Source organism: Pleurodeles waltl, chromosome 2_2 (genome assembly GCF_031143425.1).
Source record: "Pleurodeles waltl isolate 20211129_DDA chromosome 2_2, aPleWal1.hap1.20221129, whole genome shotgun sequence".
NCBI classification, from domain to species: domain Eukaryota; kingdom Metazoa; phylum Chordata; class Amphibia; order Caudata; family Salamandridae; genus Pleurodeles; species Pleurodeles waltl.
In genome coordinates, this window is record NC_090439.1 from 854,254,254 (window position 1) to 854,280,432 (window position 26,179).

The following is a 26,179-nucleotide window of genomic DNA, read 5'->3' on the forward strand; positions in this document are numbered from 1 at the left end:
ACTTCCTTGACAAGATGCCCAAAATTCAATACAAAGAGTCATCTGACTGTCCTTGCGTTCACATAGTTACTACACTGCCTCTCAAACACAAAATTTAGATGTTCACCAATTCATCCAGACACAAACACTGATGATGGGACCAAGGCATTCTCAACTGTGGCTCCAGCTTCCAAACTCAGGTCAACTCATACTTGTAATGACAAAACCTGAAATGAGTTACATGCTCACAATTCCCTAAAATTCAGGTTTGTGCCACAGGACTCTTGATGCTGGGCTAGCGCAAGTCAGAAAGCTGAATGTTCAAATTTCCCATACAAAAATGCAGTAGTGAATAATTTATACCTATAAAAGCTGTGGAAAAAATGTTTCATGTATTTTAATTACAAATACAAAATATAGTGTTAAACATGTCAAAATCTACATCATGTCAATGTAACATTTACCTTAACCTCTAAACCACAACTGCAACCTTGCCCCTTTTTCCTATCCAGCCTTTGCCCTGAAACTGTCCGTTATGTTCATCTAGCCTTTACCCAATCACTAAACCCAAACATAGCTGAACAGTAACCTCAGGGCTATCTCAACCCTTAACCCTTTCAATACCTTAATCCCTCTAAACCTAAACTCAAAATAACTCCAGTTCTTCACCCTATGCCTGCTCTTACCTTAATCTTAACATTAACCCTTACCCTAAAATTTAGGCCTATCACTTAACCTAGCGGTAACCTTAACTCTAACCCAAACCATTATGTTAAACCCATGCTAAACCTTACACAACCGGGACACTTGGCATTAATTTATTAAACATTATTTAAAAACACTAGCCAAAGACCTAAGGTGGCTATGATCAAATGATGGGGTGTGGACAGTTGGAACAGGTCAGTGTGAAGGTGAAAGAGCAGAGAGCAATGGGAGAGATGAAGAACCCATTTGGGTATGAAAGGCTAAACCAGAGCAATAACAGCAGTCTACCGGCAAGCAGCTGGGTGGCAATGTGAAGGACGAAGGTGAGATTCAATGTTTCTTTCTCACCCACAACCTCAAAATTGATCGGGTCTCCCAGGTCGAGGAGCAACCAAGTTTCCAGTGCAGTGGCTGCTTGGACCAGCTCAGATATAGTGAGGAATCAGACCCAACGAAAGACAGCCGACATTTTCTTTACACTACATTCCCCACCCAAGAGAGTGAATGAAAGAAGTGAGGCGTTGAGGTTCTGCTGAGAATGTTAGGCAATGCCGAAAAAGAGAGAAAGTTTGGGCTTCTGTAAATACAGAGCATTCAAGAACATGACAGAACATAGAGACTAAAGTCCCTTTACTGAAAATGCCTAAACTCACTGAAGGTGGAAGCAGACGTTCAGACCACAGGCAATGGCAAAAGTGTCTTTGAAACAGAAAACACAGAAGAATGCTAAAATAAGATCTTTAGGGCTGAAACAAAGTGGTAGGTCTCAAAAGGTGCAAGGCGAATCTGGAAAAGGAAGCGGAGGTTGCCAAAATCAATTTTCTGTGGTCGGCAATGTTGTAAATTTACATGAGATGCATCAGTATTTTGCCACCTAATGCTGAATTTCGGAAATGATTTTGCTTACCAACAAGAAAATACAGAGAAGGAGAATATGGTTACGTGATGGTTACGCAGAGCAAATAAACCAGAGGGACAGAGAATCTGTTTTCTGCTGCACAGCAAGAAAGACAAACCCGCAACTACAGGAATCAGAAGCCTGATGTTCCCAGATTTGTCCACATGGCTTCAAGTCAGCACACAGGATCAACGAAGAGAGCTGTGGGCTCCTGAAGGGAAATGCTAGGATCAGAGTACCCTAAAACTGGGAACAGCATATAAGGAAATTGAAGAAGCACTTGATTTCCCAAACAGGGCAAAAAAACATTGTCTCCAGCAACTTTGCTGAATAATAAATTTTCAATTCGACTTGGCACTTGATGCAATGCTGCCAAACTGGACTATAGGGCAGGGGGCTTGAAACTGAGAAGGGGGGCTCAAGTGATCCCAGGGAGTTGGGGGGGTGAAAGACACCAGGCTCTGGACAAAAGAAGCATTATGCCGGTAAGAGTGCTTTGCTCTAAAGGGGAAACAAATTAACAGCACTAAGCCGCTCTGTAATGGGCCATCATTAACATCTATTGTCATTTATGACTTAGCTGGGAGTATGTATCAAAAGAGAAGGGACTCCAAATATTCATCAAAACCCCCACTCCCATTTCTAATGAAGAAACTGTGAATACTTTTACATGTCAGTAATGCCTGCCTAACCAGAATAGTACGTTTGGCAATCATGTATTTGACTGCATTTTAAAAGATGTAACAGAAGAAAACTGCAATGTTTAAATAAGTGTAGACATATTTAAACACTGCCACTTTAATAACTAATTGTGAAAAAGTCCGAGAAGGGGCAGGGGAGTGATTTATTTTTTTCCACTGGGGGCAGCATTAAAAAGGTTGAAGACCACTGCTTTAGGGCAATAAATACTGATAGCTGGAAGAACCTTTTTGGCTTTACTGGGACTGGCACAATGACATTTGTGGTCCAAACAGTGGGAAGGTTATTATTGAGTCTATATTTCTTCCACATTCTCCTCCACCAGTTAAATCTCTTGTTCAACAACAGAGGATACTATGAAGATAAATGGACATTAGGTTACAAACTGCTCCTATTATGTATGAAAAGAGATATGTAGCAAAAATATGAAAGCAGTTGATTAATAAATTAATGGATGTAAGTGCACTTTTTCTAATTTGTTTTCCTCAAATCTAATTTGTGTCTTGAGAAGTGTGCACTGCATCTTGTACTGGTACTCTGATCAATAAAAAGATTAAAGCAATATAAACCCTGGTCGCTGTCTTTCTTTTGCTGCAGGACCTGAAAGTACTCTTTACCAGACTATAATCGAAATCAACATATAAATTAACTATATCAAGTTGCTTTGGTGTTTTCTCAGTTATTAGCAAAAATGGGTACATTCATGTTTAAACATTTATGAAAAGTTTCTTGAATCACTATTTATTAATAAACTGTGTAAAAGTAGCACAGACAGACACATACATAAAATCATGCAAAAATCTGGACATGGAAAAACACATTAAGATATTTGAAGAGTGAAAAAGATGTGCTACTTAACAACATACCCGTAACTTTTTGATAAAAGCATGTAGTTCACTCCTAAATAAAAAAAAAAAAACATATTCATTAGATCATCAAAACATATAAAGATATTTACACTATACTCATTATACCTTAAACATTTATTCGGGTCACTCATTCCATGTTAATGATGCCACAATTCCTGATCCTATTTTTAGCAGTGATACAGCTCAGCAGTTGCAGCTCAATGTGAATATTATCAGGCTTCCCTTCTATTCTTGCCATACGTGATCAGATTTTAAATCAGTATCAGCAAGTTGACCTTCTTTCATTCACCACTAAGCAAGAGGACATTAAAAACCTCAATCTACATTTGATTCTTCTTATCGAAATCATACAATAAGAATGAGCTATACAATTGCGTGGACTCCTAGCAAACCATCCTCACATGTATCTAAACTAAACATATCCATTCATTTAGCTCCAGGAAATCTCTTATAGAAATACAATTATACATTTGCAGGAACATGACTAAGGTGCACTAGATGGAACATTCTGCCACCAGGTAGACAAGCAGATTAAAGGTAGTCCTCCATTTAAAGGCAAATGTCGACAGACATTTCACCTGACACACACAGATATGCGCAGCTGTAGAATTTCATTAGATTCTATTGAATTATGACATCCTAAAATCACAACAAAGATGATCGCAAAAACACCACTCCTTTAACCACATTCGTACTTCTACCTTCGTTAATCCTAGGCCACCCAGCCACTCCACCATTACCCACAAATGACCAGCTGATTTAGAGCCTTTTTTAATTCCCCCGGCACCCTCCAGTCCAACCTGTGCATCTTGCTTCGGTTGTCTTTAGGTACCTCATCCAGGAGGTTCAGAACGCTAACTAGCTGGGCACAGTTTAATTCCCATAACTCCTGCATCTTGTAAGTCAACCCCAGAGTCCACTGCTTACGAAAAGCTCATCTCCTACTCTTGGCTGTCTGAAAAAGCTGCTCCATTGCTAATGTGTGCCAAATTCTGTGTAGTAATATGCCACTTGCAGACATGATTTGTGACCCACTGTGTGCACCAGCATCTGTTTTACCACAAGAAATAAAGGGGTATTAATTTGTATCTCCTGGAGAGTAGTGGGTACACTATTTCTGCAAGACTACCTCCAGTATGATTTAAGGTAATTTACTTATTGCTGACGCTGGTATGTTCTTTATGAATGTGAGAAAGTTCACACACTAGTACTGAATTCAGGAGCATGCCCACAGTGGGTGACACAATGACCCACCAGCCACACAGTATCTCGAGCAATCTTCAGACCCTTCTCTGATTGAGTGTGGCATAACCTAATATTTCACCTGCTGATAGCAGAACATTACTTTTGCACCAGTCCAAAAGCTTTTTTTGTCTCACTAAAGAATTTCACTAGTCCCTCATTCATTAAACATGGCATATGGGTGCAGCACACTAATTATTTCCATTTATGAAATTGTCCATTCTTGACAGCGAGAGAAAAGTCTGGACTATCCCATAGCAAAAGGGAATGTTAGCTACCTTCTGGTCTCATACCTCTTAAGTTGCCCTTACAATGGGGAAAATGTATAATGTGTTGTTACACCAGCATGTGAGTCCATAATCCAAAATCTCCTACTCGCTACGGTGTGGTCTATCATGCACCACTTTTTGTTTGTCTCCTTCCTAGTTCACTCAGTGAGATACCAATGGTGTGCTGCCTAGCAATATCACACGAAATCAGGAAGCTGTAGCTCACCATCCCTAGGATTGTAAGCACCCTTGTGACCCGCATATTCTAGCTCTCTTGTCTGACCATATAAACATAGTACACAGCAGTTATAGCCTACTTATATTAGCCCACCTCACATTTAAGGGAACTCTTAAAACACAAGCAGGATCTTGGGAACAATTGACATTCTGAATACAGCATATCTACCTACCCAGTTTAGTGCTGTGTGCCTTTTCTGCTCTATTTTGATCACATGTTCAATGGTTTTCCAGAAGGGTTTGGGGCTTGGTTGAATTACAGAACATCCTTCTTAATGTATTTTCCTCCTTCCTTATGGAATACTTCTTGAATGCATATGTTTTTCATCCTGGCTATATTTTCAGGATCCTCTAGTTTCTTATGGAGTCCGTGCTTTAACATGGTTCGAATTTAGTGTTCTCCCTATCAGTCTCTTCCAGGTTACAAACTCTCTCCTAGGTCTGTGACACACTTCTTGATTTTCTGTAGATTATGTCGTAGTTCCACAACCTACCCCATGTAGACCCTCTTGAGTTCTTGAAAAAATTGTTCCAGAAAGGATTTTTGTTAACTTGTCACCAGACTCAAATGTTGGGGTAAAAGATTTCCCTGGCCTATTTGTTGTCTTTTGGGGTGGGGCGGGGGATTCAGCCCTTTCTAGTTAGGGCCTACTAAGTGCAGCACATTTTTAATTGTATTGTCTCTCTTCCCCTTCATCCCAGCAACTCTGGTGAATAGGGCCTTCAGCATCACCTGTGGTCATGTTGGAGAGGGTCACAGCAGCCCCCTCCTCAATGATGGCCAGTGCAGTTACAAAGAACATTCTTTCCAGACTATTCTTCTCCTCCCAAAAGCTAGTTCTAAATCTGTGTTCCATGTTGGGAGGGGGTGGCGAGGCAGAGGGTACTGCGGTGCCTGTGCAGCCTAGGTAAGTCGGTTTTCCCCTTTGTAGAGACACAAGCGATGCAGGGACTCTCCCGCCACCAATAGTGCAGATCTGCCTACCTACTTGGCCTCAGTGAGGCTGGCACTGCATGTTCAACTCTCAAAAGCTAAGAGGTATGCTTTTATCTTTTGAAAGTCTTTCTGTGAGGGTAACTAACTTACTAATTTTACAATGTGGTGGAGCTTCACCTTATGCACTGCAAGCTGAGGAACAATTTGTACAGCATAGAACCCAGGTGCTGCTTTCTTTAGGGTCTGGGTCAACCTCAGTCCAATAGTGTTTCCACACAAGAACGATCCCCAGGCTTGTTGTGGTCTACCAGACAATGGAGGAATGGCTCATTCCCCTGTCTCAAAGAGCACCCCTTCTTGCGCCTTGGGCTCCAATGACCCTTGTTAAATTGTTGCAGTTGATCCACCCATTAGTAAAATTTGTGTTTTTATTAGGGTACTGTGATTCCCCCAGCATCCACATAACCTCCTGTGAGGGACCACAGCCCTGTCTCACGTCTCCTTCAGGGCCCAGGCAGAGGTCACCATCCTGCTTTTTACTGGTGCCATATATGCTCTTTAATGTTGCTATGATGCTTGTAAACACCTGTATGTATACTCCAGCAAACTATGGAATACTGAGAGTCCACCTGGTCTGTATCACGCCTGACAGTTTAGAGTCAGGGCTTTCTATGTAAGTTCACAACCAGAGTCTCTCATAGGGCCCCTTTACAGAGTTGCGGCAGTGCCTGTAGTTTGCTTTAGATCAGGATGCTTGGAGCCATTGTCTCATCCTCCTTACATGTAGATCTGTGGCCACTGTCAAGTTCTCCGCTGCACACACTTGGGGCCAAGTTGCATCCACTCACCAGGAACCCCCAGCAGCAGCATTGTCACCGATTGCAAAAGTCAAAATTCTTGCTGGTTGGTTTTGCATTGTAGGTCCCCAGTTCAAAGTTTTACTTAAATAATACTAATGAAATGTATATGTGTCTACTAGACCACCAGGTTAGATACTCCCAGAGTTCAAACAAGAGGAATTGTAATCCTAATGACAATCAAGAAATCCCATACTGCAGGATCCCTTCGTACTCTACACTAAGGTCAGCAACATACATTATAGACCAACACAACATGTAGCAAGCACCTTTCCAGTTTGTAATAGCACTCATAAGGGGTAATGAAAATATTTGTGGAGTTAAAGAGAAAGGACATAAATAGTTAAATGGGAGACATTTTAAAGTGCAAAAGAAATGTTACTCGACTATCAAATAGTTGAAGAACACATGTTTAAACTGGCAAGCACAATATGTTTAACAGGCCAAATAAGGATAATTTCAAGCGAATGAATAAGGACTCTTTCAGGGAATCATATTCTGCCAATGTTCAAAAAATAAATAAGTGGGACTTTGAGGAAAATAACTAGTCTGGGGTAGAATGTGAGATAAACTTAGTGACATTTAGTCTGATTTGAAGGATTTTTAGACTCTACAGGCCAGATGTACTAACATTAGTGTTTTGCGTTTACCAAAACGCCAATTTTTACAATTCACTATTTGGTAATTGGAAACACTAATGTATTAAAATGTGTTTAACACTTTTTGCGATTCCCAGTGGGTAACAAGTAGATCTACCCCATGAATATTAATGAGGTAGGTCTCAGCTTGTGACCAACTGGGAATCGCAAAAATCCTAGGGATGGTGGCCTGCTGGGTCAGCAGACAACCATGTCTGTAACTGGTTGTAAATAAAGCAATCTTTTTTTTAAATGCAGCCCGTTTTTCTTAAAGAAAAACAGGATGTGATAAAAAAAGAAAAGTTTTCTTTTCTTTTTTAAGAGTAAGCAGTGATCTGTGGAACCACTGCCTGCTCTTGAAGAACAAGTTACTTACCTTTGGTGTAGGAAGCTCGCTCTGTATAGACTGTATCAAAATGAGATCTAGCATGCACAGAGTCCAGGGGTTCCTCAGAGGCTAAAGTAGATAATACTAATGCTCTCTTTTGTGGCAGTGTAGTTGAGCAGTTAGGCTTTTCAGAGGGTAGTGCTAAGCATTTGTTGTACACACACAGACAATAGAAGAAGCACACACTCATTGACAACTCCAGACCAATGGTTTTTATATAGCAAAAATATATTTGCTTAATTAATTTTTTTAAACCACAAGATTCAAGTGGCAGGTAAGTATTTCAATAGATTTGTATTTCTCACATACATCAACAGTACTTCGAAATCGATAAGTTATACAGTTTTTGAAATATTAGTAATTATCGGTTTTAAAAATAGACACTGCAATTTTCAGAAACAGTTCCTCGGGGTAAGAAATGTTAGAACGTTTTACAGGTAAGTACTTGACTTACAGTTCCAGTCTCCGGGAGTTTGGAAGTCCACCGCTGGAGGTTCAAGTTAACCCCACACACCCACCACCAGCAACACGGGGCCGGCCGGGTGCAGAAGTCAAAAGTGAAACAAATTTAACGTGGGCTCCTATGGAGACAGGAGGCACTCGGAATCACATCTGCAGGCAGGTAAATACATGCGTCTTCAGAGAGCAGGGGTTTAGAGGAGCACTGGGGGGGCTGCAAGTAGGCACCAAACACGCACCCTCAGCAGCACTGGGGCGGCCAGGTGCAGAATGGCAACAAGGCATGAAATTTCCAATAGTTCTCTATGAGGGGACCTGGTGGGGGGTCACTCAGAGGCTGCAGGCAAGGTCTATGAGGTTTGTTTCGGCCAAACCACAGGCTGGACAGGGAGGAGGGCCACCTTCTGAATGTTGCTGCACCAGTGGGTTGGGTTCTCCAAGGCCTGAGGGCTGCAGGTGCAGTGGGTCTTTGGCCGTCGGATATCTTCATCCGGAGCTTTCGCGGTCAGGGGCGACCTAAGGATTCTCTCTGCAGGAGTCCTAGAGGAGGGGTGGAGAGGTCAACCCAGGGTGGGCACTGGCTTAGAACCACCTGGGATCCTCTCTAGCTGGTTGGGCCACCTGGACACAGGCCAAGGGCGTCGGGTGCAGAGTTGTCAGGACTCATGCATTCAGAGTGGGGTTGGAGTCCTTAGTTGTCATTTATCCTTTGGACAGGGCTGCTGTCCACAGGAGTTCTTGGTCCTTTTGGGTGCAGGGCAGTCCTCTGGAGCTTGGCAGAGATTGCTGGCCCTGCTGGATGCCTTGCTGTGATTGTGCAGGTTCTTAGAAGCAGGAGACAGGCCAGTAGGGCTGGGGCCATATCAGTTGTCGTCTTCCTTCTTCTCTGCTGGGGGTTCAGCTAAGCAGTCCTCCTTTCTTTTTAGGTCACCAGGAATCTGGTGAGCCTGGTTCAGGGAAGCCTTTAAATACTAGATTTAGGGGTGTTTTAGGGGTCAGAGGGCAGTAGCCAATGGTGCCATGTCGACTTAGCCTTTTTCTCGCCACCAGCACGCACAAGCTGCAAAGGCAGTGTGCATGTGCTTGGTGAGGGGTCCCCCAGACCGCCATTATATATGCTGCAGCACTTGGGGACCCTCCCTGGCCACAGGACCCTTGGTACCATGGGTACCTTTTATAAGGGACTGATCTGTGTGCCATAGATGTGCCAATTGTGGAAACAATGATATTGTTTTAGAGAAAGAACACAGGTGCTGAGGCCTGGTTAGCAGGACTTCAGCACACACTCAGTCAAGTTAGCATCAAATATCAGGCAAAAGGTGGGGGGTACTGCAAAAAAGGGCCAGTTTCCTACACGTTGGTCTTGTAGGACGCATATTTCCATATTCCCGTCTTGCCTACCCACAGATGTTACTTGGGGTTCACAGTAGACCACAAGCATTTTCAGTTCACCGTGCTTCCCTTTGACCTCACCAGCGCCCCTCGGGTGTTCAGCAAGGTGATGACAGTGGTCGCAGCTGATCTGTGCAGGTCAGGGGTTTCAGTCTTCCTCTACCCTCAACGACTGGCTGTTGAAGTTGAAGGCGGGCTCAACCCAGGGTGTCGTCTCCCACCTCCAGACTAAGGCGGACCTCCTGCATTCGCTGGGGTTCACTAGAAACCTACCGAAGTCACACCTGACTGCCCATGAGACACCCATTTTATCAGAGCTGTGCTGCACTCTGTGCATTTCGAGCCTACCCTCTAGAGCATCGAGTTCAGGTTATTCAAGCTATGATACCGATGTTTCAGCCCCTATCCTGGATTTCAGTGAAAATGACTCTGAGGCCAGCAGAGGGTAGGTGTGAAGCATCTCCACACAGGGCAGACTTTGTCCCTGACTCCTGAGCGCATAAAGGCTCACACCCCATGGGGTCAGAAACTTATGTGGTAGTCGCAGGCTGGCATCGACCGGTCAGCCACACACGAGAGAGTTGGGTGAAAACAGGGGGCATCTAAGATGCCCTCTGTGTGCATTTTTCAATAAATCCAACACTGACATCAGTGTGGGTTTATTGTGCTGAGAAGTTTGATACCAACTTCCCAGTCTTCGGTGAAGCCATCATGGAGCAGTGGAGTTCGTAATGACAAACTCCCAGCCCATGTACTTAATATGGCCACACTGCACACTGTCTAAGAATGGGCTTAAACACTGTAGTGGTATGTTGCTCATGCAGCTATGGCCTCACCTGTGATATAGTGCACCCTGCCTTAGTGATGTAAGGCCTGCTAGAGGGGTGACTTCCCTATGCCACATGCTGTGGTTTGTGGGCATGGCATCCTGGAAGGGGTGCCATGTCCACTTTTCCTTTTTCTCCCCACCAACATGCACAATCTGCAATGGCAGTGTGCATGTGTTCGGTGAGGGTCCCTTAGGGTGGCACAATGCATGCTGCAGACCTTACGGACACTCCCTGGTCGCAGGGCCCTTGGTACCACTGGTACCTTTTACAAAGGATTTAGCTGTGGGCCGGAGTGTGCAAACTGTGGAAACAATGGTACAGTTTAGGGAAATAACACTGGCTCTGGGGCCTGGTTAGCAGGATCTCAGCACACACTCAGTCAAGTTAGCATCAATACTACCCTATAATAAGCCTAGTCTAGCTGCTCAACCACACTACCACAAAAGAGAGCATTAGTATTATCTACTTTGGCCTCTGCAGAGCCCCAGGGGAACCCCTGGACTCTGTGCACACTATACCTCACTTGGGTATAGTATATACAGAGCCAGCTTGTTACACTTACCACTACCCTCTGATAAGCTTAACAGCTCGACCACAGTACCACAAAAGAGAGCATTATTATCAACTACTTTAGCCTCTTTAAAGCCTCTGGGGGTCCACGGGACTCTGTGCTCACTATACCTTACTTTGGTATAGTATATACAGAGCAAGCTTCCTACACAATGCTACCATCCAGTCTTCTGGGACAAGGGTAGATAGGACCTGAGCCAGAGAGAGCATTTTGAACTTCTCCTTTTTGAGGAAGAAATTGATGGACTCTAGGACAGGGTGGAGGCCCTTCTTTTTGGGCACCAAAAAGTAGCAGGAAGAACAACAATGACCTACTTCTGGCACAGGGACCCTCTTCATGGATCCCTTGGTCAAGAGCGCCATAACCTCCTCGCGGAGAAATGCCAAGTGGTCCTCCGTCATCCGATCATAAAATGGAGCCATGGATGAGGGTAGTCCCGAAGGGGAGGCAGTAGCCCCTTCGGACTATTTGCAAAACCTACCTGTCTGACGTGATGGATTGCCACCGGGGCAGGTGATGGCGAATACTGCCTCCAACTTCTCCCTGACAGGGAAGAGACGGGCTACGAAGGTTTGGAGGCTGCAGCGGGAGGGGAGGTGGACTGGGCACACTGCTGGCCCCCTGATCTACGAGCACGTTGGTTCCCACATTCCTGGACATGCAGAGGCTGGGCAGCATGCGCAGCATGGTGACTGGAGGGAAAAAGAAGTGGTTGCATGCACATCCAAGAGACGAAATGCAGACTGAGGTGGGTGAGGGGCAGCTGCCAGGCCTTAGGATCTGGGCTTAGCCCTGGACTTCTTGAAGCGCCTGAGTGCCGAGTCTGCTTTGTCGCTAAAGAGATGGGTGCAATCAAAGGGCATTGTCCATAAGTGTAGATTGGATATACCCCGAAAATCCAGACGTCCTCAACCAGGGGTGGTACCTCAAAACCACTGTTGATGCTACTGATCTACCTAATGAGTCGGTCATATCCAGTCGTGAACTTCACTGCGTCCCTCCCATCAGCAACAGCTTGAGAGGGAATGGCCTGGGTCTCCTTCGGGACCTGTGGCAGCACCTGTGCAATTGTGTCCCATAAAGTATGGGTGTAACTGCCCAAAGGCATGTGAAGTTCACAGGCCACAATGCCAGGCTGGAGGAAGAAAACATCCTCATCCCAGGCTGATCGAGACTCTTGGATTGCCTATCCAGGGGTGTGGAAGGCAATGTGCATGGGGGTGTGGCGTCTTGGATAACCAAGTCTCAGGGGTCGGTGCTGCGTCAGGAACACTGGGTCATAAGGGGCTCGTTGATGATGGCGGCAGGAGACTGTCCTGTTGACAGGCGCTCTGTTGCAGGGTTTAGTTCAAGTCCCCAGCAGGACATCTGTGAGGGCCTCATTAAAGGGCAAAAGGGGTTCAGAGGAGGAAGTCCCAGGCTGAAGTACCTCTATCAGAATCTTAGTACTGACCACTACAGAAGGCAGCTCGAGGCCCAGGACCTTGGACGCTCTTCTCACCACCATGGAGTAGGATGCTCCCTCCTCCCTAGCCACGGTTGGGTGGAAAAAGCATGCCAGTGTCAGGGAAAGTGTCCAGATCACTGGCTTCACCCAGGTCCGTTCGCCAGCCCCCAAGGTCTTAAAGTTAGTATTCTAAAGGGTTTAGCGACCTTCCCAATCCTCACTGTACCCCAACCCATAAGAATAAGGGTCAGGAGACGAACTAGGGAGAAAAGTTCTTGCCAAAGTCAGATTTGTGTTGGCAATGAAGATGGGGTCGAAGTCAACCGTGTGCACGGAAGGTGTTAGGAGTGTCAACGTTGGAATCATCGTCGGTGAAGATCAGGATGGCAGGACTGATGCCGGTTCAGATCTGGGAACAGATCCCTAGGAGTCCTTTGGAGACCAGGTCAAAGTCCACAGCGCAGAACCCAAGGTGGCAGAACCTGAGGGGGCCCCTGCCAAGTCCGTGTGAGTTGGACTGCCCAAATATGAGGTGCATGGCCTCGTAGAACTCACAAAGCCGACGATGGACACAGAGCTGACAGACGTTACCTAATGGCGCAAAGGGGAACTGTTCAAGAAAACTGTCCGGATCCAGACTGACACCTGGGGGAAATTCTAAGGTAAGGATTCTGCAACTAGAAGTCTATATCAGGTACATTTGTACATACCATTCAGATTCAGTATTAGGGAGGGATGCCCTCAAAACACCCCTTCCAAATACTGATTCACAAAACCTAACTTGCAATTCGGTAACATGATACATCCCAAAAAGCATTTTTCTAGACACAAGAGCAACTGAAAAAATACTTTGTAAATCTGGCCCCATATGAGGAATAGTTATTAGGAAAATGCATGTTAAATGCCAATAAAGCAAAATATCAAGGGGTTAAATCAAGGATGTATTTCACAACCATGCAAATTTGTTTTTCAAGAGCTATAAGGTGCTGATGAGTGAACCAAGCAACAGTGCTGAACGGCTGAGCTGGGGAACAATGGACAAAACCATGGGGCAGATATAATGGATGTTGTGGGAACAAACTATGCAACAGAAATCTAAACCAATCAGTACATGGAAAATGAAACCAAGAACCTAGTTTCTGTTACGCTGCACAGGTTCCCAGAGCAAAGATATCTACCACAACAACTCTACCACAAGTACACTTCCAAAGAAAAAACAATGAATTAATTAACAGTAAAGTGACACAAGATCTCATATATGGTAATAGCCACAAACCTGTCTAACTTGTCTTCAGGAGGCGGAACATATTCACAGATCAAGGAATTGCCAAATGCAATTCCTTGAAAGAAACCTCAGAGGTGGAATCTAATTACACTTCCTTCAGGAACACCTGGTAAACGAATCAATCAGGTACAGCTTCAACTGAACTCTAAGAAGGTAGCAACAGAGCCCTGGATTTTGGCTCCCACTTAAAATCAATCAGATTAACTTATCATTCATGTAGATCATTTATTTTAAATATATAGTGTTGTGAAAAAGAACAAATATGAAGCATGGCTCTTCACAACCCTACAAAAGAAATAATCAGTAAGTCAACACCATAAGATCTTTCACATGATAGTTGAAGCAGTGTTTAGTTCTCATCATACCATCAAGCATTTGCCAAAAAGGTGACAGTTCTGACACACCTGGCTTTAATTCATAAACTTTTTTTAAATTTTAATAAATTGTCTTTTTATTTATTTTTGCATCTGCATTATTAATTTGCTGACATGATATAAACAATAGTAACTGAACTTAACTTAGACCCTACCACTCACACTTCCCTGCCCTCCTCCCTTCGCCCAGTATACAGATCCGGATACACCGGTTCTCATTTCCGTGTATCCCTTGTCCATTAAGTCTGCATGTTGCTGATATTCTCAACGGCAATCACAGGACCTACTGCGTGTCCATCTTAGGTTCCCCAATTTCCCCATATTTTCATAAATTTGCTTGCACATCCCCGTCCCTTACATTCTCATTTTCCAGCACTCTGCGATGTTCCATGCCCAGGTCCCATTCCCTTTGTGTGGGCAGGGTGCTGGTTCCCCACTTCTGTGCAATATCCCGTTTAGCCACATACATCCCAGGTTGATTAGGCATTTTTGATAATGTGTGTGATCAGTAACTTTCCACACTCCCAGAATGCGGTCTTTGGTGTCAAATCTAGTTTTTTCCCTGTGGCAGCTTCCAAAGTTCTTCCCACTCCCTCCCAGAAAGGACAGACGAGGGGGCATGTCCACATTGTATGGAAGAAAGTGCCCACCTCATCGGAACCTCTGAGGCAGTGTGCGTCTGTTGTTTTGCCTATCTTATGGAGTAAGGTATATGTGTAGTACACTCTATGGAGGACCTTCAGTTAAATCAAACAAAAGCTGACTTTAATGGCTGCTCCAGCAGGGTGTGCCAGCGCTTCCTGACAATCCTCCGCATCCAGTTCCCCGAGGTCCCGTTCCCATTTAGACTACAAGACAGAGCATTTTTTGTATTCCCCATGAGGCTGCTAAATGCCAGAGAGGTGTGTTGTCTCCTGATTTCCCCACCAAGTAGCCTGATTTCCAAAGGGATTCTTCTTGTGTTTCTGTGTCCGGTGAAATACATGCTCTGAGTGTGTGGCTGAGTGTAGCATTTTGAAGCCATTGTGTCTCTGGCATCTTGATTGTTAGTTTAAGGTGTGTAAATGGTACCACCCCATTTGCATCCCGCACATCTGCCAGGCTAGAAAACCCCTTCAGCATTTTAACAGGCTTCAGCCTGGAGCCCTCCCACAGTGTTGTTTTGGGTGTAATTCTGCATTTCCAGCCCATTTCCGGGGTTAGCCTCTGCCACGTCGTTTTAGTTGCTGGGCATGCGTTCGATGGCATTTTGCCACCACAGAAGATGTGCAGGTAACTGTGGTCTCTGAAAGTTGCCCTTTCCTGTCTATATGCCGGGTTGTTCTATTCCGCGTGTGCCCATTCCTTTACCACTCTGGCATGTGCCGCCTCATAGTATTTTTTTATGTTTGGCAAGGCAATGCCTCCCTCATACTTGGATCTCTGTAAAACTCTCAGGGCGATCCTGGGTGCTTCCCCTGCCCACAGAAGTTTGCGCAACAGGGAGTTCACCTTGTTGAAGTAATGGTCTGGGACCCCACGGGGTGTTATGTAGGACATACAACAGGTGCAGTAGTGCTATCATCTTAAACATTGCTGCTTTACCTAGCAGCGAAAGCGGGAGTGTATGCCAGTGCCCCACCTCCAGATCCAGTTTTTAAAGTTGGGGTTCAAGATTAGCCCTGTAAAACGTGATTGGGTTTGTGTAATCCACATGCCGAGGTATTTGAACTGCTGCTTCTCTGTCCGCAGTGGGAGCCTTGGCTCACACTGCCCTGTATCCGTCCCCACTGGGAACAACAGCAATTTGTTTCAGTTTATAGCGAAGCCAGAGTGTTTCCCAAATATTCTAAAAATTACTTCTAAACTGGCTGTGGACCGTGATACCTTTGATAGATATGGCAGTATATCGTCCGCATTTAGAGAAGTATGTTCCTCTTCACCCCACTTCCCCCTTGCCAGGCCATCCCCACACCAGTGGGTCTACCAGCACCCAGGATGCCAGTGTCTCGATAGCAAGCGCAAACAGCATCGGGGAGAGCAGGCACCCCTGCCTTGTGCCTCTGAGGATATGAATTGCCCTCAACAGGTGTCCGTTGACTTTGACTCTTGATGTGGGGCGGTCATATAACAGTTTGACCCACTGTGTATACTTGAGACTGAAGCCCATTTGGTCTAGTATTCCGAAGAGGTAGGACCATTAGACTGAATCAAAGGTCTTGTTAGCATCTAGTGACACTATGGCTCTGCCCTCTGCTGAATCCTCTACCGAAGCTAAGTTGTTATAGAGTCTGCGCAGGTTCAGTTTTGTGGATATACCCAAAATGAATCCGGTTGAGACATATGGCCAGTACTTTGCTGAATATCTTAATGTCTATGTTTAATAACGATATGGGTCTGTAGGAGTCCCACTGATTCAGAGGTTTGCCTTTCTTTGGAATTAATAGCATTGTGGCAGTACGCTTGTCCTCAGGCAAACGTCCATCTTGAAATGCCCAAAGATAGGCTTCATGGAGTGGGGCTGCCACTCTGTGGCGTAATGCCTTAAATATTTTGAGGGGGAGCCCATTTGGGCCCGGGGCCTTCCCAGACTGTAGTTGTCCAAGTGCAGGTGTCACTTCCTCCACTGAGATCGCCAGGTCCAGATCCCTTGCCTCCTGGTTCCCCAGCCTTTCTAGGGGGCAGTCTGTTATGAAGTACATTACTTCCATGTGTGTGACTCTCAGTTGAGAAGCACAGAACTTCTCTAAGTGGTCAGCAAACATCTCTGCTATCCCACTGCTGTCTTTCACCACATCCCCGGTCGTTGATTTTACTTCCCTGATCGTCATGTGTTCTCTTTCCTTGCTACCTATGCAGGCAAGTAGCTTCACAGTTTTGTCTCCCCATTCGTAAATACGTTTTTGTTTTGCTAAGTATGCCATTTTCACCTCATTCCTAGCCACTACCTGCTATTCTGCACGCTTAAGATCCACGTCAGCTTTGAGTGTGGGTGTTGGATTCTGTGCATAGTCCCTTTCTAGGCCTTCAAGCTCTTCTTCTAGGCTAGTCATTCTTTCCCGCCTTTGCGTCTGCTCCGTTTCCCCAGTGATGATTGTCCCGCGTTGCTTTATACTCCTCTCACACTAACATTGGGCTGTCCACTGAACGTTGATTTGCTGTGAAATAGTGTTTTGTTTCTGTGTCGAGGTGTGTAACCACCTCTTTATTGGCGAGACACCATGTCTCCATTCGCCAGTGCCCTCTGCGTTTCGGGGCCTTAGTATCCATTACAGCTATCAACGGGGAGTGATCACTGATACCTCTTGCCAGATATTCCACAGTCCGGAATCTAACTTGAATGTCTCCAGTAATGATAGAGGTAATCTTTCCTGGAATGCATGTTGTGCGCCCCGAGTAGTATAAGTACCTTCTATCCCGGAGGTGTAAAGACGTACACAGCCCTAGTGCCTGAGTGAAACTATCTAGCTTTCCTCTAGTGGAGTCTCCCTCCAGTTTCTCACTCCCTCGTTCCTTAATGGTGTCCATCACTAGATTAAAATCTCCCCCAGCAGGACCAAATCCGGACCTGCTTCTGCCAGCAAACCTCCCACCTTTCTCAGTGTTCACAGTTGTAGTCCGCAGGGGGTGGGGAAGAGGCGTATACATTACACAGCATTATTTTCTCCCCCTATATTCCTCCCAGGATTGCGATTTAAAAAACGTTTGCGTCTTCCCATGTACGCGTTACGTGAAATGGGAGTTGTTTCCTTATCAAAATCATGACCCCACGTGAGCCCGGTGTATATTGTTCGGCGCCAGCCACTCTGCACATGCCATGCCCCACGCTACGGTGTTGTGTGCCCATTAAGTGAGTCTCTTGTAGGTATGCAATGTCCAGTTTGAGCCTGTTAATGGCCCATTGGACTAGTCCCCTTTTCACTTTATTCCGCAACCCGTTGACATCCCATGTTGTCAGTAGTATGGACGTTGTGTGTGTCATGGTGGTAACTTATAATCGTTCATCCCTACAGTTGGTCCCACAGGTCTAGGCGTTCTCCCTGCTCTGTTGCGTGTCAGGCAAGGTGTAGTATTGTAACAAAATCCCCTATCCCCAAAACCTGCCCCCCTCCCTACCTCACTGTGCTGTGGTTTTCGAACTAACCACCTCCCCAATTCACGGCATGTATATATCCCCATATAACGTAAAACAGGCAACTCTATATTATGCACTCGTTGCTGGAGGCAGCTGTTTGCCACACTCTTTAGGGGGCCACTTTGGCCCTGCTCCTCTTCCTATATCTTCTTCTTTAGAAGAGGCCAGTTTGTTTTCTCCCTTTTCATGCCCCAGGGCCCTATCATGTCTGTTCTGACCCTGTTGTATGCCAAAGAGGGTTTCACCCTAGTTGGTCCGCTGTCATGGGCGTTGTAGGAAGTTGGCTCTGTATTTACTATTTCAAAGTAAGAAATAGTGTGCACAGAGTCCAAGGGTTCCCCTTAGAGGTAAGATAGTGCAAAAAAGAGATAATTCTAATGCTGTGGCCCAGCAGTAGGCGTATCAGAAGGTAGTGTTAAGTATTTGTTGTACACACACAGGCAATAAATGAGGAACACACACTCAAAGACTTACTCCAGGTCAATAGGGTTTTATATAGAAAAATATATTTTCTTAGTTCATTTTAAGAACCACAGGTTCAAGATTTACAAGTAATACTTCAATTGAAAGGTATTTCACTCAGGTATTCTAGGAACTTTGAATAATCACAATAGCATGTACAGTTTTGACAAAAATGTCAATAAGCTATTTTAAAAGTGGACACAGAGTTCCTGGGGGAGGTAAGTAATTGTTAAGTTCACAGGTAAGTAAAGCACTTACAGGGTTCAAAGTTGGGTCCAAGGTAGCCCACCGTGGGGGTTCAAGGCAACCCCAAAGTTACCACACCAGCAGCTCAGGGTTGGTCAGGTGCAGAGGTCAAAGAGGTGCCCAAAACACATAGGCTTCAATGGAAACAGGGGTGCCCCGGTTCCAGTCTGCCAGCAGGTAAGTACCCATGTTCTCTGAGGGCAGACCAGGGGGGTTTTGTAGGGCACCGGGGGGGACACAAGAAGGCACAGAAAGTACACCCTCAGCAGCACAGGGGCGGTCGGGTGCAGAGTGCAAACAGGCATCGGGTTTTGTATTGAAAGCAATGGGGAGACCCGGGGGTCTCTTCAACAATGCAGGCAGGCACAGGGGGGCTCCTCGGGGTAGCCACCACCTGGGCTAGGCAGAGGGTCGCTCCTGCACTGGAGTTCGGTTCCTTCAGGTCCTGGGGGCTGCGGGTGCAGTGTTGGTTCCAGGCGTCAGGTCCCTTGTTACAGGCAGTCGCAGTCAGGGAGAGCCTCTGGATTTCCTCTGCAGGCGTCGCTGTGGGGGCCCAGGGGAGGTAAACTCTGGCTACTCACGGGCTCACAGTCGCCGGGGAGTCCTCCCTGTAGTGTTAGTTTTCTGCAGGTCGAGCCGGGGGCGTCGGGTGCAGAGTGGAAAATCTCACGCTTCCGGCTGGAAACGTGGGGTCTTTAAAGTTGCTTCTTTGTTGCAGAAAGTTGCAGTTTGTTAAACAGGGCCGCTGCTCTCGGGAGCTTCTTGGTCCTTTAGATGCAGGGCAGTCCTCTGAGGCTTCAGAGGTCGCTGGTCCCTGTTGGATGCGTCGCTGTTGCAGTTTTCGTCAAAGTAGGGAGACAGGCCTAATCCTATTGGGGCAATCCTCCTTCTACAAGATGGAGGATTTCTAAAAGTAAGAGTCACCTCAGCTCAGAACACCTTAGGGGCTGACTCCTCCTTTTTTTTTTCATTATCTCCTCCAGCCTTGCTGCCAAAAGTGGGGGTAGTGGCCAGAGGGGTGGGCATCTCCACTACCTGGGATGCCCTGTGGCGCTGTAACAAAGGCAGTGAGTCTGAGGCTCACCACCAGGTGTTACAGTTCCTGCAGGGGGTGGCGAGAAGCTCCCCCACCCAGTACAGGCTTTGTTCCTGGCCACAGAGTGACAAAGGCACTCTCCCCATGTGGCCAGCAACATGTCTGGTATGTGGCAGGCTGGGAAAAACTAGTCAGCCCACACTGGAAGTCAGGTATGTTTTCAGGGGGCATCTCTAAGATGCCCTCTGGGTGTATTTTACAATAAAGTGCACACTGGCATCAGTGTGCATTTATTGTGCTGAGAAGTTTGTTACCAAACTTCCCAGTTTAGCCATTATGGTGCTGTGGAGTTCGTGTAAAACAGACTCCCAGACCATATACTCTTATGGCTACCCTGCACTTACAATGTCTAAGGTTTTGCTTAGACACTGTAGGGGCATAGTGCTCATGCACATATGCCCTCACCTTTGGTGTACTGCACCCTGCCTTAGGGCTGTAAGGCCTGCTAGGGGGGGGGGGGGACTTACCTATGCCACAGGCAGTGTGAGGTTGGCATGGCACTCAGAGGGGAGTGCCATGTCGACTTAGTCATTTTCTCCCCACCAGCACACACAAGCTGGCAAGCAGTGTTTATGTGCTGAGTGAGGGGTCCCTAGGGTAGCATAAGACATGCTGCAGCCCTTTAAGACCTTCCCTGGCATAAGGGCCCTTGGTACCAGTTACAAGGGACTTACCTGAGTGCCAGGGTTGTGCCAATTGTGGAGACAAAGGTACAGTTTAGGGAAAGAACACTGGTGCTGGGGCCTGGTTAGCAGGTTCCCAGCACACTTTCAAATCATAACTTAGCAAGGCAAAAAGTCAGGGGGTAACCATGCCAAGGAGGCATTTCCTTACAGGTGTCATCACTGGTCTGTCTTCCTCCAGGTGTGTTCTGACCATGGGGGTGGGGTGGGAGGTTGGGGAGGGTTCAGTGTTGTGCCACCCCCTTCCTTCCTGCTCCTCCGTTCAGATCCGCTGCACGACTTGTGCCACTCTGAGGGACCCAGCACCAACCTTATGCAGACTGCCATAACAGCCTGATTGGGAAGGTGCTTCCAAAATTGAAAACACAATATGGCACAAAGCCTGTGTGCCATGTCCCCTTAACACTGCATGTAATATATGTAAGTCACCCCTCTAGCAGGCCTCAAAGTCCTATGACAAGGTGCGATATTTTATATGAGAGGGCATATCTGCAGAAGCAGATATGCCCCTGCTTCCTCTGTGTTGATTCTTAGACATAGTAAGTGACCAAGGAAGCCATTTTAAATACATGTGCTGGAAACTGGTCACTACGAGTTTTCCAGCTACATGATGGCTTCTCTGAATATAGAGATGTTTGGAATCAAACATCTCAGATTAATAAACCCTCACTGATGCCAGTGAGGGATTTATTAATAACTGCACCCAGAGAGCACCTTAGAGGTTCCCCCTGAAAATCTACCAGCTACTAGTGGGTTGACTGACTGGTCCTTAGCACTTCAGCCATCACCGACACATTTCTGGCCCCTCAAGTGAGAGCCAGCGCTCTCAAGGGCCAGAGACAAAAGCCTTCACTGGGTGGGGGTGTTATCACTTCACCCAGGGCAGGGTTGACATTCCAGGGCAAGGAGCTTCAAAGGGCTACCTGCCTTTGTAATGCAACCCAGGTCTCTCAAGATGGTAGAGATGACCGATCCCCCTGTCTTGACCCCACTTTTGGCAGCAGCACACGTGGGAAAATTAGTCAGATTAGGAGGTGTGCCCACTTCATGCCAGTTCCACCCATAAGGTGGACAAGCTGAAGAGGACACTACTTTTTAAATTCCTCCTTCTTGTATGGAACGAATTAGGTCACTAAGGTTAGGGTTATGACCACTTCGCAGTGGAAGTGGTCATAGAAAGGATGTAGTCACCCTAAAGGTGGGCAGCCCATTGGCTAATGCCTGGTACTCCCTTTAACGCCCCTACAATGAGTAGTTAAGTGGCACTCCTGAATCCTAGAACTCAGATCCTGACTACCTAAGAAGCAAAGGACAAAGAAGAGTCACAACTGCAGAAGAAGAAAAGTAGAAGCAGTTGACTGGCCTGCCTGCTGACCTTGACGGACTCTGCCCAAAAGACAACTTGTCCTGCAGCTGAGCCGCCAAGAAACCCAGGAGGGCTGCCTGCCTTCTACAAAGACTCACACTCCTGTGAGCAACGGAACTGCTCTGCAACAAAGTTTCAAGAAAGGACTCTGCAACCCTTGGAACAGCAAGGACTGACCCCAAAGTGACGTCTGCACTAAACGACCAGAGGTGAAGCCAACCAACGGTGCCAGTCCAGTTCCCCAGCTGTCTAGTCCAAACCCACTCATGTTTCACCCCTCTTGGACTCCAAGCTGCCTGCAGCCTCTGCATGCAGGCCCCCTCTCATGCAGCCTTGTACTGAGAGAAAACCCCTCCAGCAACCTCAGCACCCGTCGCTCCTGACCCCATCTGAGGTTTGTCACTGGTGCCAACACCGCCACCAGCTTTCCTGAGCTCGGGTTCAACCTGGTTTCAACTCTACTAGACTTCCTGACGGGCCTGCAGCCTCAACACACAGGACCCCCAGACCGAGAGTGCTCCTGGACGAAGAAACCAGACACCTAAGGACACCCATGTAACCGTCACCCCTGGGCCCTGGAGAAAAGGACCAAAGGGGCACCTACGTCTTCGAGAACCCCAAGCCTACAACCTACCTGTTTTTTGTCCCCAACTGGCTTCCTAGCCAGAACCTGCAGCCTGTCCTCATGAGGACCAAATTCCCATAGGAAACCATTGGGCACCCAACGCCTTACTGCACCTCTACTTCCAGCTGCCCCAGTGCTGCCCGGAGTCACCTGCTGGTGTGGTCCTGATCAGTGCCCAGTATGCACCTGAACTCCCTGAGACTGGCCTCATAAGTCGTTGTTAACCCTGTGTTTGCTGAACAGTGTTGATTTATGAAACTGCAAAGTATTTATGCTTAAAAGTCTACTTACCTAATTACTAAGTTATTGGATTTGAAACATTCAGAAAAAGAATTGCTATTTGTCTTAATAGGTCTCGGATTTATCCTTTGTGCGTGTGTCTCTTTTTTTGCCTCTGTGAGTATAACAAAGGCTTAGCACTACCCTCTTATAAGCCTAACTGCTCACCCACACTACCGAAAAATGCAGCATGAGTCCTATCTACTTTTGCCTCTGCAAAACCGATTGGGGATCTACTGGATTCTGCACAGTGTACTTCATTTTAGTGCACTTTATAGAGAACCAGCTTTCTACAAGTGTCACAAGGCTTGTACAGCTTACAAAGAGAAGTCTCTAATGGCCAGTTGTTTAAAGAGTTCATGTTAGTCCTGGCCCTGTCTGCAGGGTCACCAGAAACCTTTTACCTTCACCCCTCTCTTCTTCTGAATCTGTTTTTGTTGTCTTTTAGGACTCAGTGCACTTTACCACTGCTAACCAGTGCCAAAGTGCTTGTGCTCTCTCCTACAAACATGGTAACATTGCTCACAGACAATCCACACATTTAATTTACTTATAAGTCCCTAGTAAAGTGGTACTTCAGGTACCCAGGGTCTGTAAATTAAATGCTACTAGTAGGCCTGCAGCACTTGTTGTGCCACCCACCTAAGTAACCCTTGAATGCAGTACTCAGCTATTATTTCAATCTGGCAAAAATAAACCTTATTGCCAGGTCTAAACCCTAGGCCTAAACTTTCTCTTTTAATACACCTAAGTCACCCCTAGGGTAGGCCCTAAACAGCCCAAGGAGCATTGTATGTAAAAGTTGAATACTGACTTTTACGTTGTGCGTGTCTGGAAGTTAAAAACTCTCAAATTGTTTTTCACTATTGCAAGGCCTAACTCTCCTATACGATAACATTGGGTTACATTATAACCTTTAATTACCTTTAATAAATTATAACTTTTGTGGGGAGCAGATAGGAATATCTGGTGGCTGAAGAATTGTAATTTAAAACCCCTCTTTAAAGCTAAAGTCGGATTTTAAGTCACAATTATGAAAATAAAACTTTCACAAAGTTGGCATTTTCTACCATATGGTGCCTGCAGATTAGTACCTCGGTCACATGATTAGGTGTAGTTAGCAGCTGGCCTTTGGTGCACTTCTCCCAGACAACCCCACAATGGAGATAAGCTATCTTGACTCGATGAGGGGAGCGGAGTTGTCACTGCCACAGCTCATACACAAACAACTTCACACTGGCCTATTATGCCTGCAGAAAGATAGGGGCCAGGGCAGGGAGGTAGGAAATTCCAAATACCTATATGGGGCAAAACTGCTGAGCTTCTCCTATTTCAAAGCTAGCACCAGGTATAAAAGTAGGACCCTCAAGCCCACACTTCAGTACACTCCTGGACCTGTGGATACTACAGAAGAAAGAATGCCCTACTGCCAGAGGACTTCTCTGGTTATATCTATGGTGGGCCTAGATTATTAGTGACAATTCTTGACATGCTGGTGGAATTCTAAAGGAATATGCTCTGTAGAAAGTGTCTGAAAACTAAACTATTCCGAAAAGCTTCTGGGTAAAAGGAAATGACCTTGAACTCTAGTCCAGGAAACCCTTAAACCTCACTCCTACTTATCTCAGCAGAACATTGGCTTTGATGACAGCCCCCAGCCCATCCAGAGGTGGGAAATGGACACACATTTATAAAGCCAAAGAAGTACATTTGCGCTGTCACATCGAAAAAGTTACCATCAGTAACGAGATTTCTGGTGCAGATTTGTAATTGTGAATTAACCCTCAAAGCTTCAGAATGTCCCTTTCACAGAGTTTAACCTTTATAGAGATTATGCTGAAAAGACAATTCTTATGTTTCTGGCTAACTCAGATCCATGTGCCAGACGTCTCATCACATGGTTGTGGTGCTCATGTGACTTGTTTTCCCAAGAGCCTTAGGTCCTCATTGGAGATGCAACTGCACATAAATGTGCTTCAGCTGAGCATGGGCATCTTAAAATAAATGCATTTGCCTCTCCATCTTGTGGAGCAAAACGCATATGTTCTCATACAACACTATCATCCTTTATATGAACAAACAGTGGGGCCATGGACCTTATCTTGGGAGGAGTTTCACCTGCACAAGTGGGGACACTGACACAGTTATCGGGGGGAATGCTCCCAGTCATTTCTCTATGAGGGACCACAAGTGGGAGCTGCACTCAAAGTGACAGACGCAGACTGGGGTTTCCATACTTGAATTGCCATGGCATAGAAGAGGAATTGTCTTTATTTTTGTGCCACACTTTTGCCTTTTAATAGTTTCCTTCACATTCAACAGATTCAGGGCCCGTTTCATGCATTCTTGACAATTCCACTTGATTACCCCAAACTGAATAAGAAAGATTTGGTACATTGATTTCTTTTGGCAGTCAGAATTGGATCATCTCTTCCTCTTGTATTCAGAGTGCATCTCCTCTCATGGCAGGATGATCAAGTCCTCCACCCCTAATATTGACACACTGCAGATGCACAAATGAAGATTGTGAGGTGCCAGCTAAAATACATATGCCTTTCTCAAAGTTTCAGATGCCATCCTGACAGCCAGGAAGCTAGAAACCACATCCTTCTATGGAGGCCACTGGAACAAGCTCATTCAGTGGTATGAGTCAGAAAGCAACAACCTACTTAAATCTCCTTTCTAACATCTGGCTGTTTGTGGTGTTCTCGGAGGCCGCTACAGTTAAGAGCTACCTGGGGGTTTTGACTTCATGTGTCTTCTCAATCAACCCCCATTAATGAGCACTAACGAGATGCTTTCAAAAGGTTTGCTTTGCTTGTTTCCTTCAATGGCATTCAGTATTTCTGAGCAATACTTATATCTTTTACTGGCCTTCATAATGGTATCTCCATTTGAGCCAACACACAGTTGACCAGTTCAGCTTCTTACATTGAAGACAACATTTCCGGTGGAAATAACTTAAGCAGATAAGAATGAGAATTTCAGGTTCACTCCATTCAGCCACCTTTCTTAGACACATAAGTTGGGTCTTTGCACCTGCCCACCTCTCTAGATGGTTTCTTCATTTCATTTCATATGGGCCTGTCTATCATCCTTCCATCCTCCAAGGAAGAGGAGCAACTGCGTAGACCATACCACATTGAATGCACCTGGCAGGAAAGAGTCAATGGTCAACTCTTTGTAGGTTTAGCTCATCAAAGTTGTTACCAACTAGACTATTTTATGTTAG

At 45.9% G+C, this 26,179-nt stretch overlaps 1 protein-coding gene across 1 annotated transcript in view; it reads right to left on the bottom strand.

Annotated features, from left to right (window-relative positions):
* Positions 1 to 26,179, bottom strand: part of INTS8 (integrator complex subunit 8) — a 629,314-nt gene that overhangs the window by 206,689 nt on the left and 396,446 nt on the right. Inside the window, exon 19 of the mRNA XM_069220496.1 lies at positions 3,148 to 3,181. Within this exon, the coding sequence (XP_069076597.1) occupies positions 3,148 to 3,181 (34 nt within the window). The remainder of the gene's footprint in view (positions 1 to 3,147; positions 3,182 to 26,179) is intronic.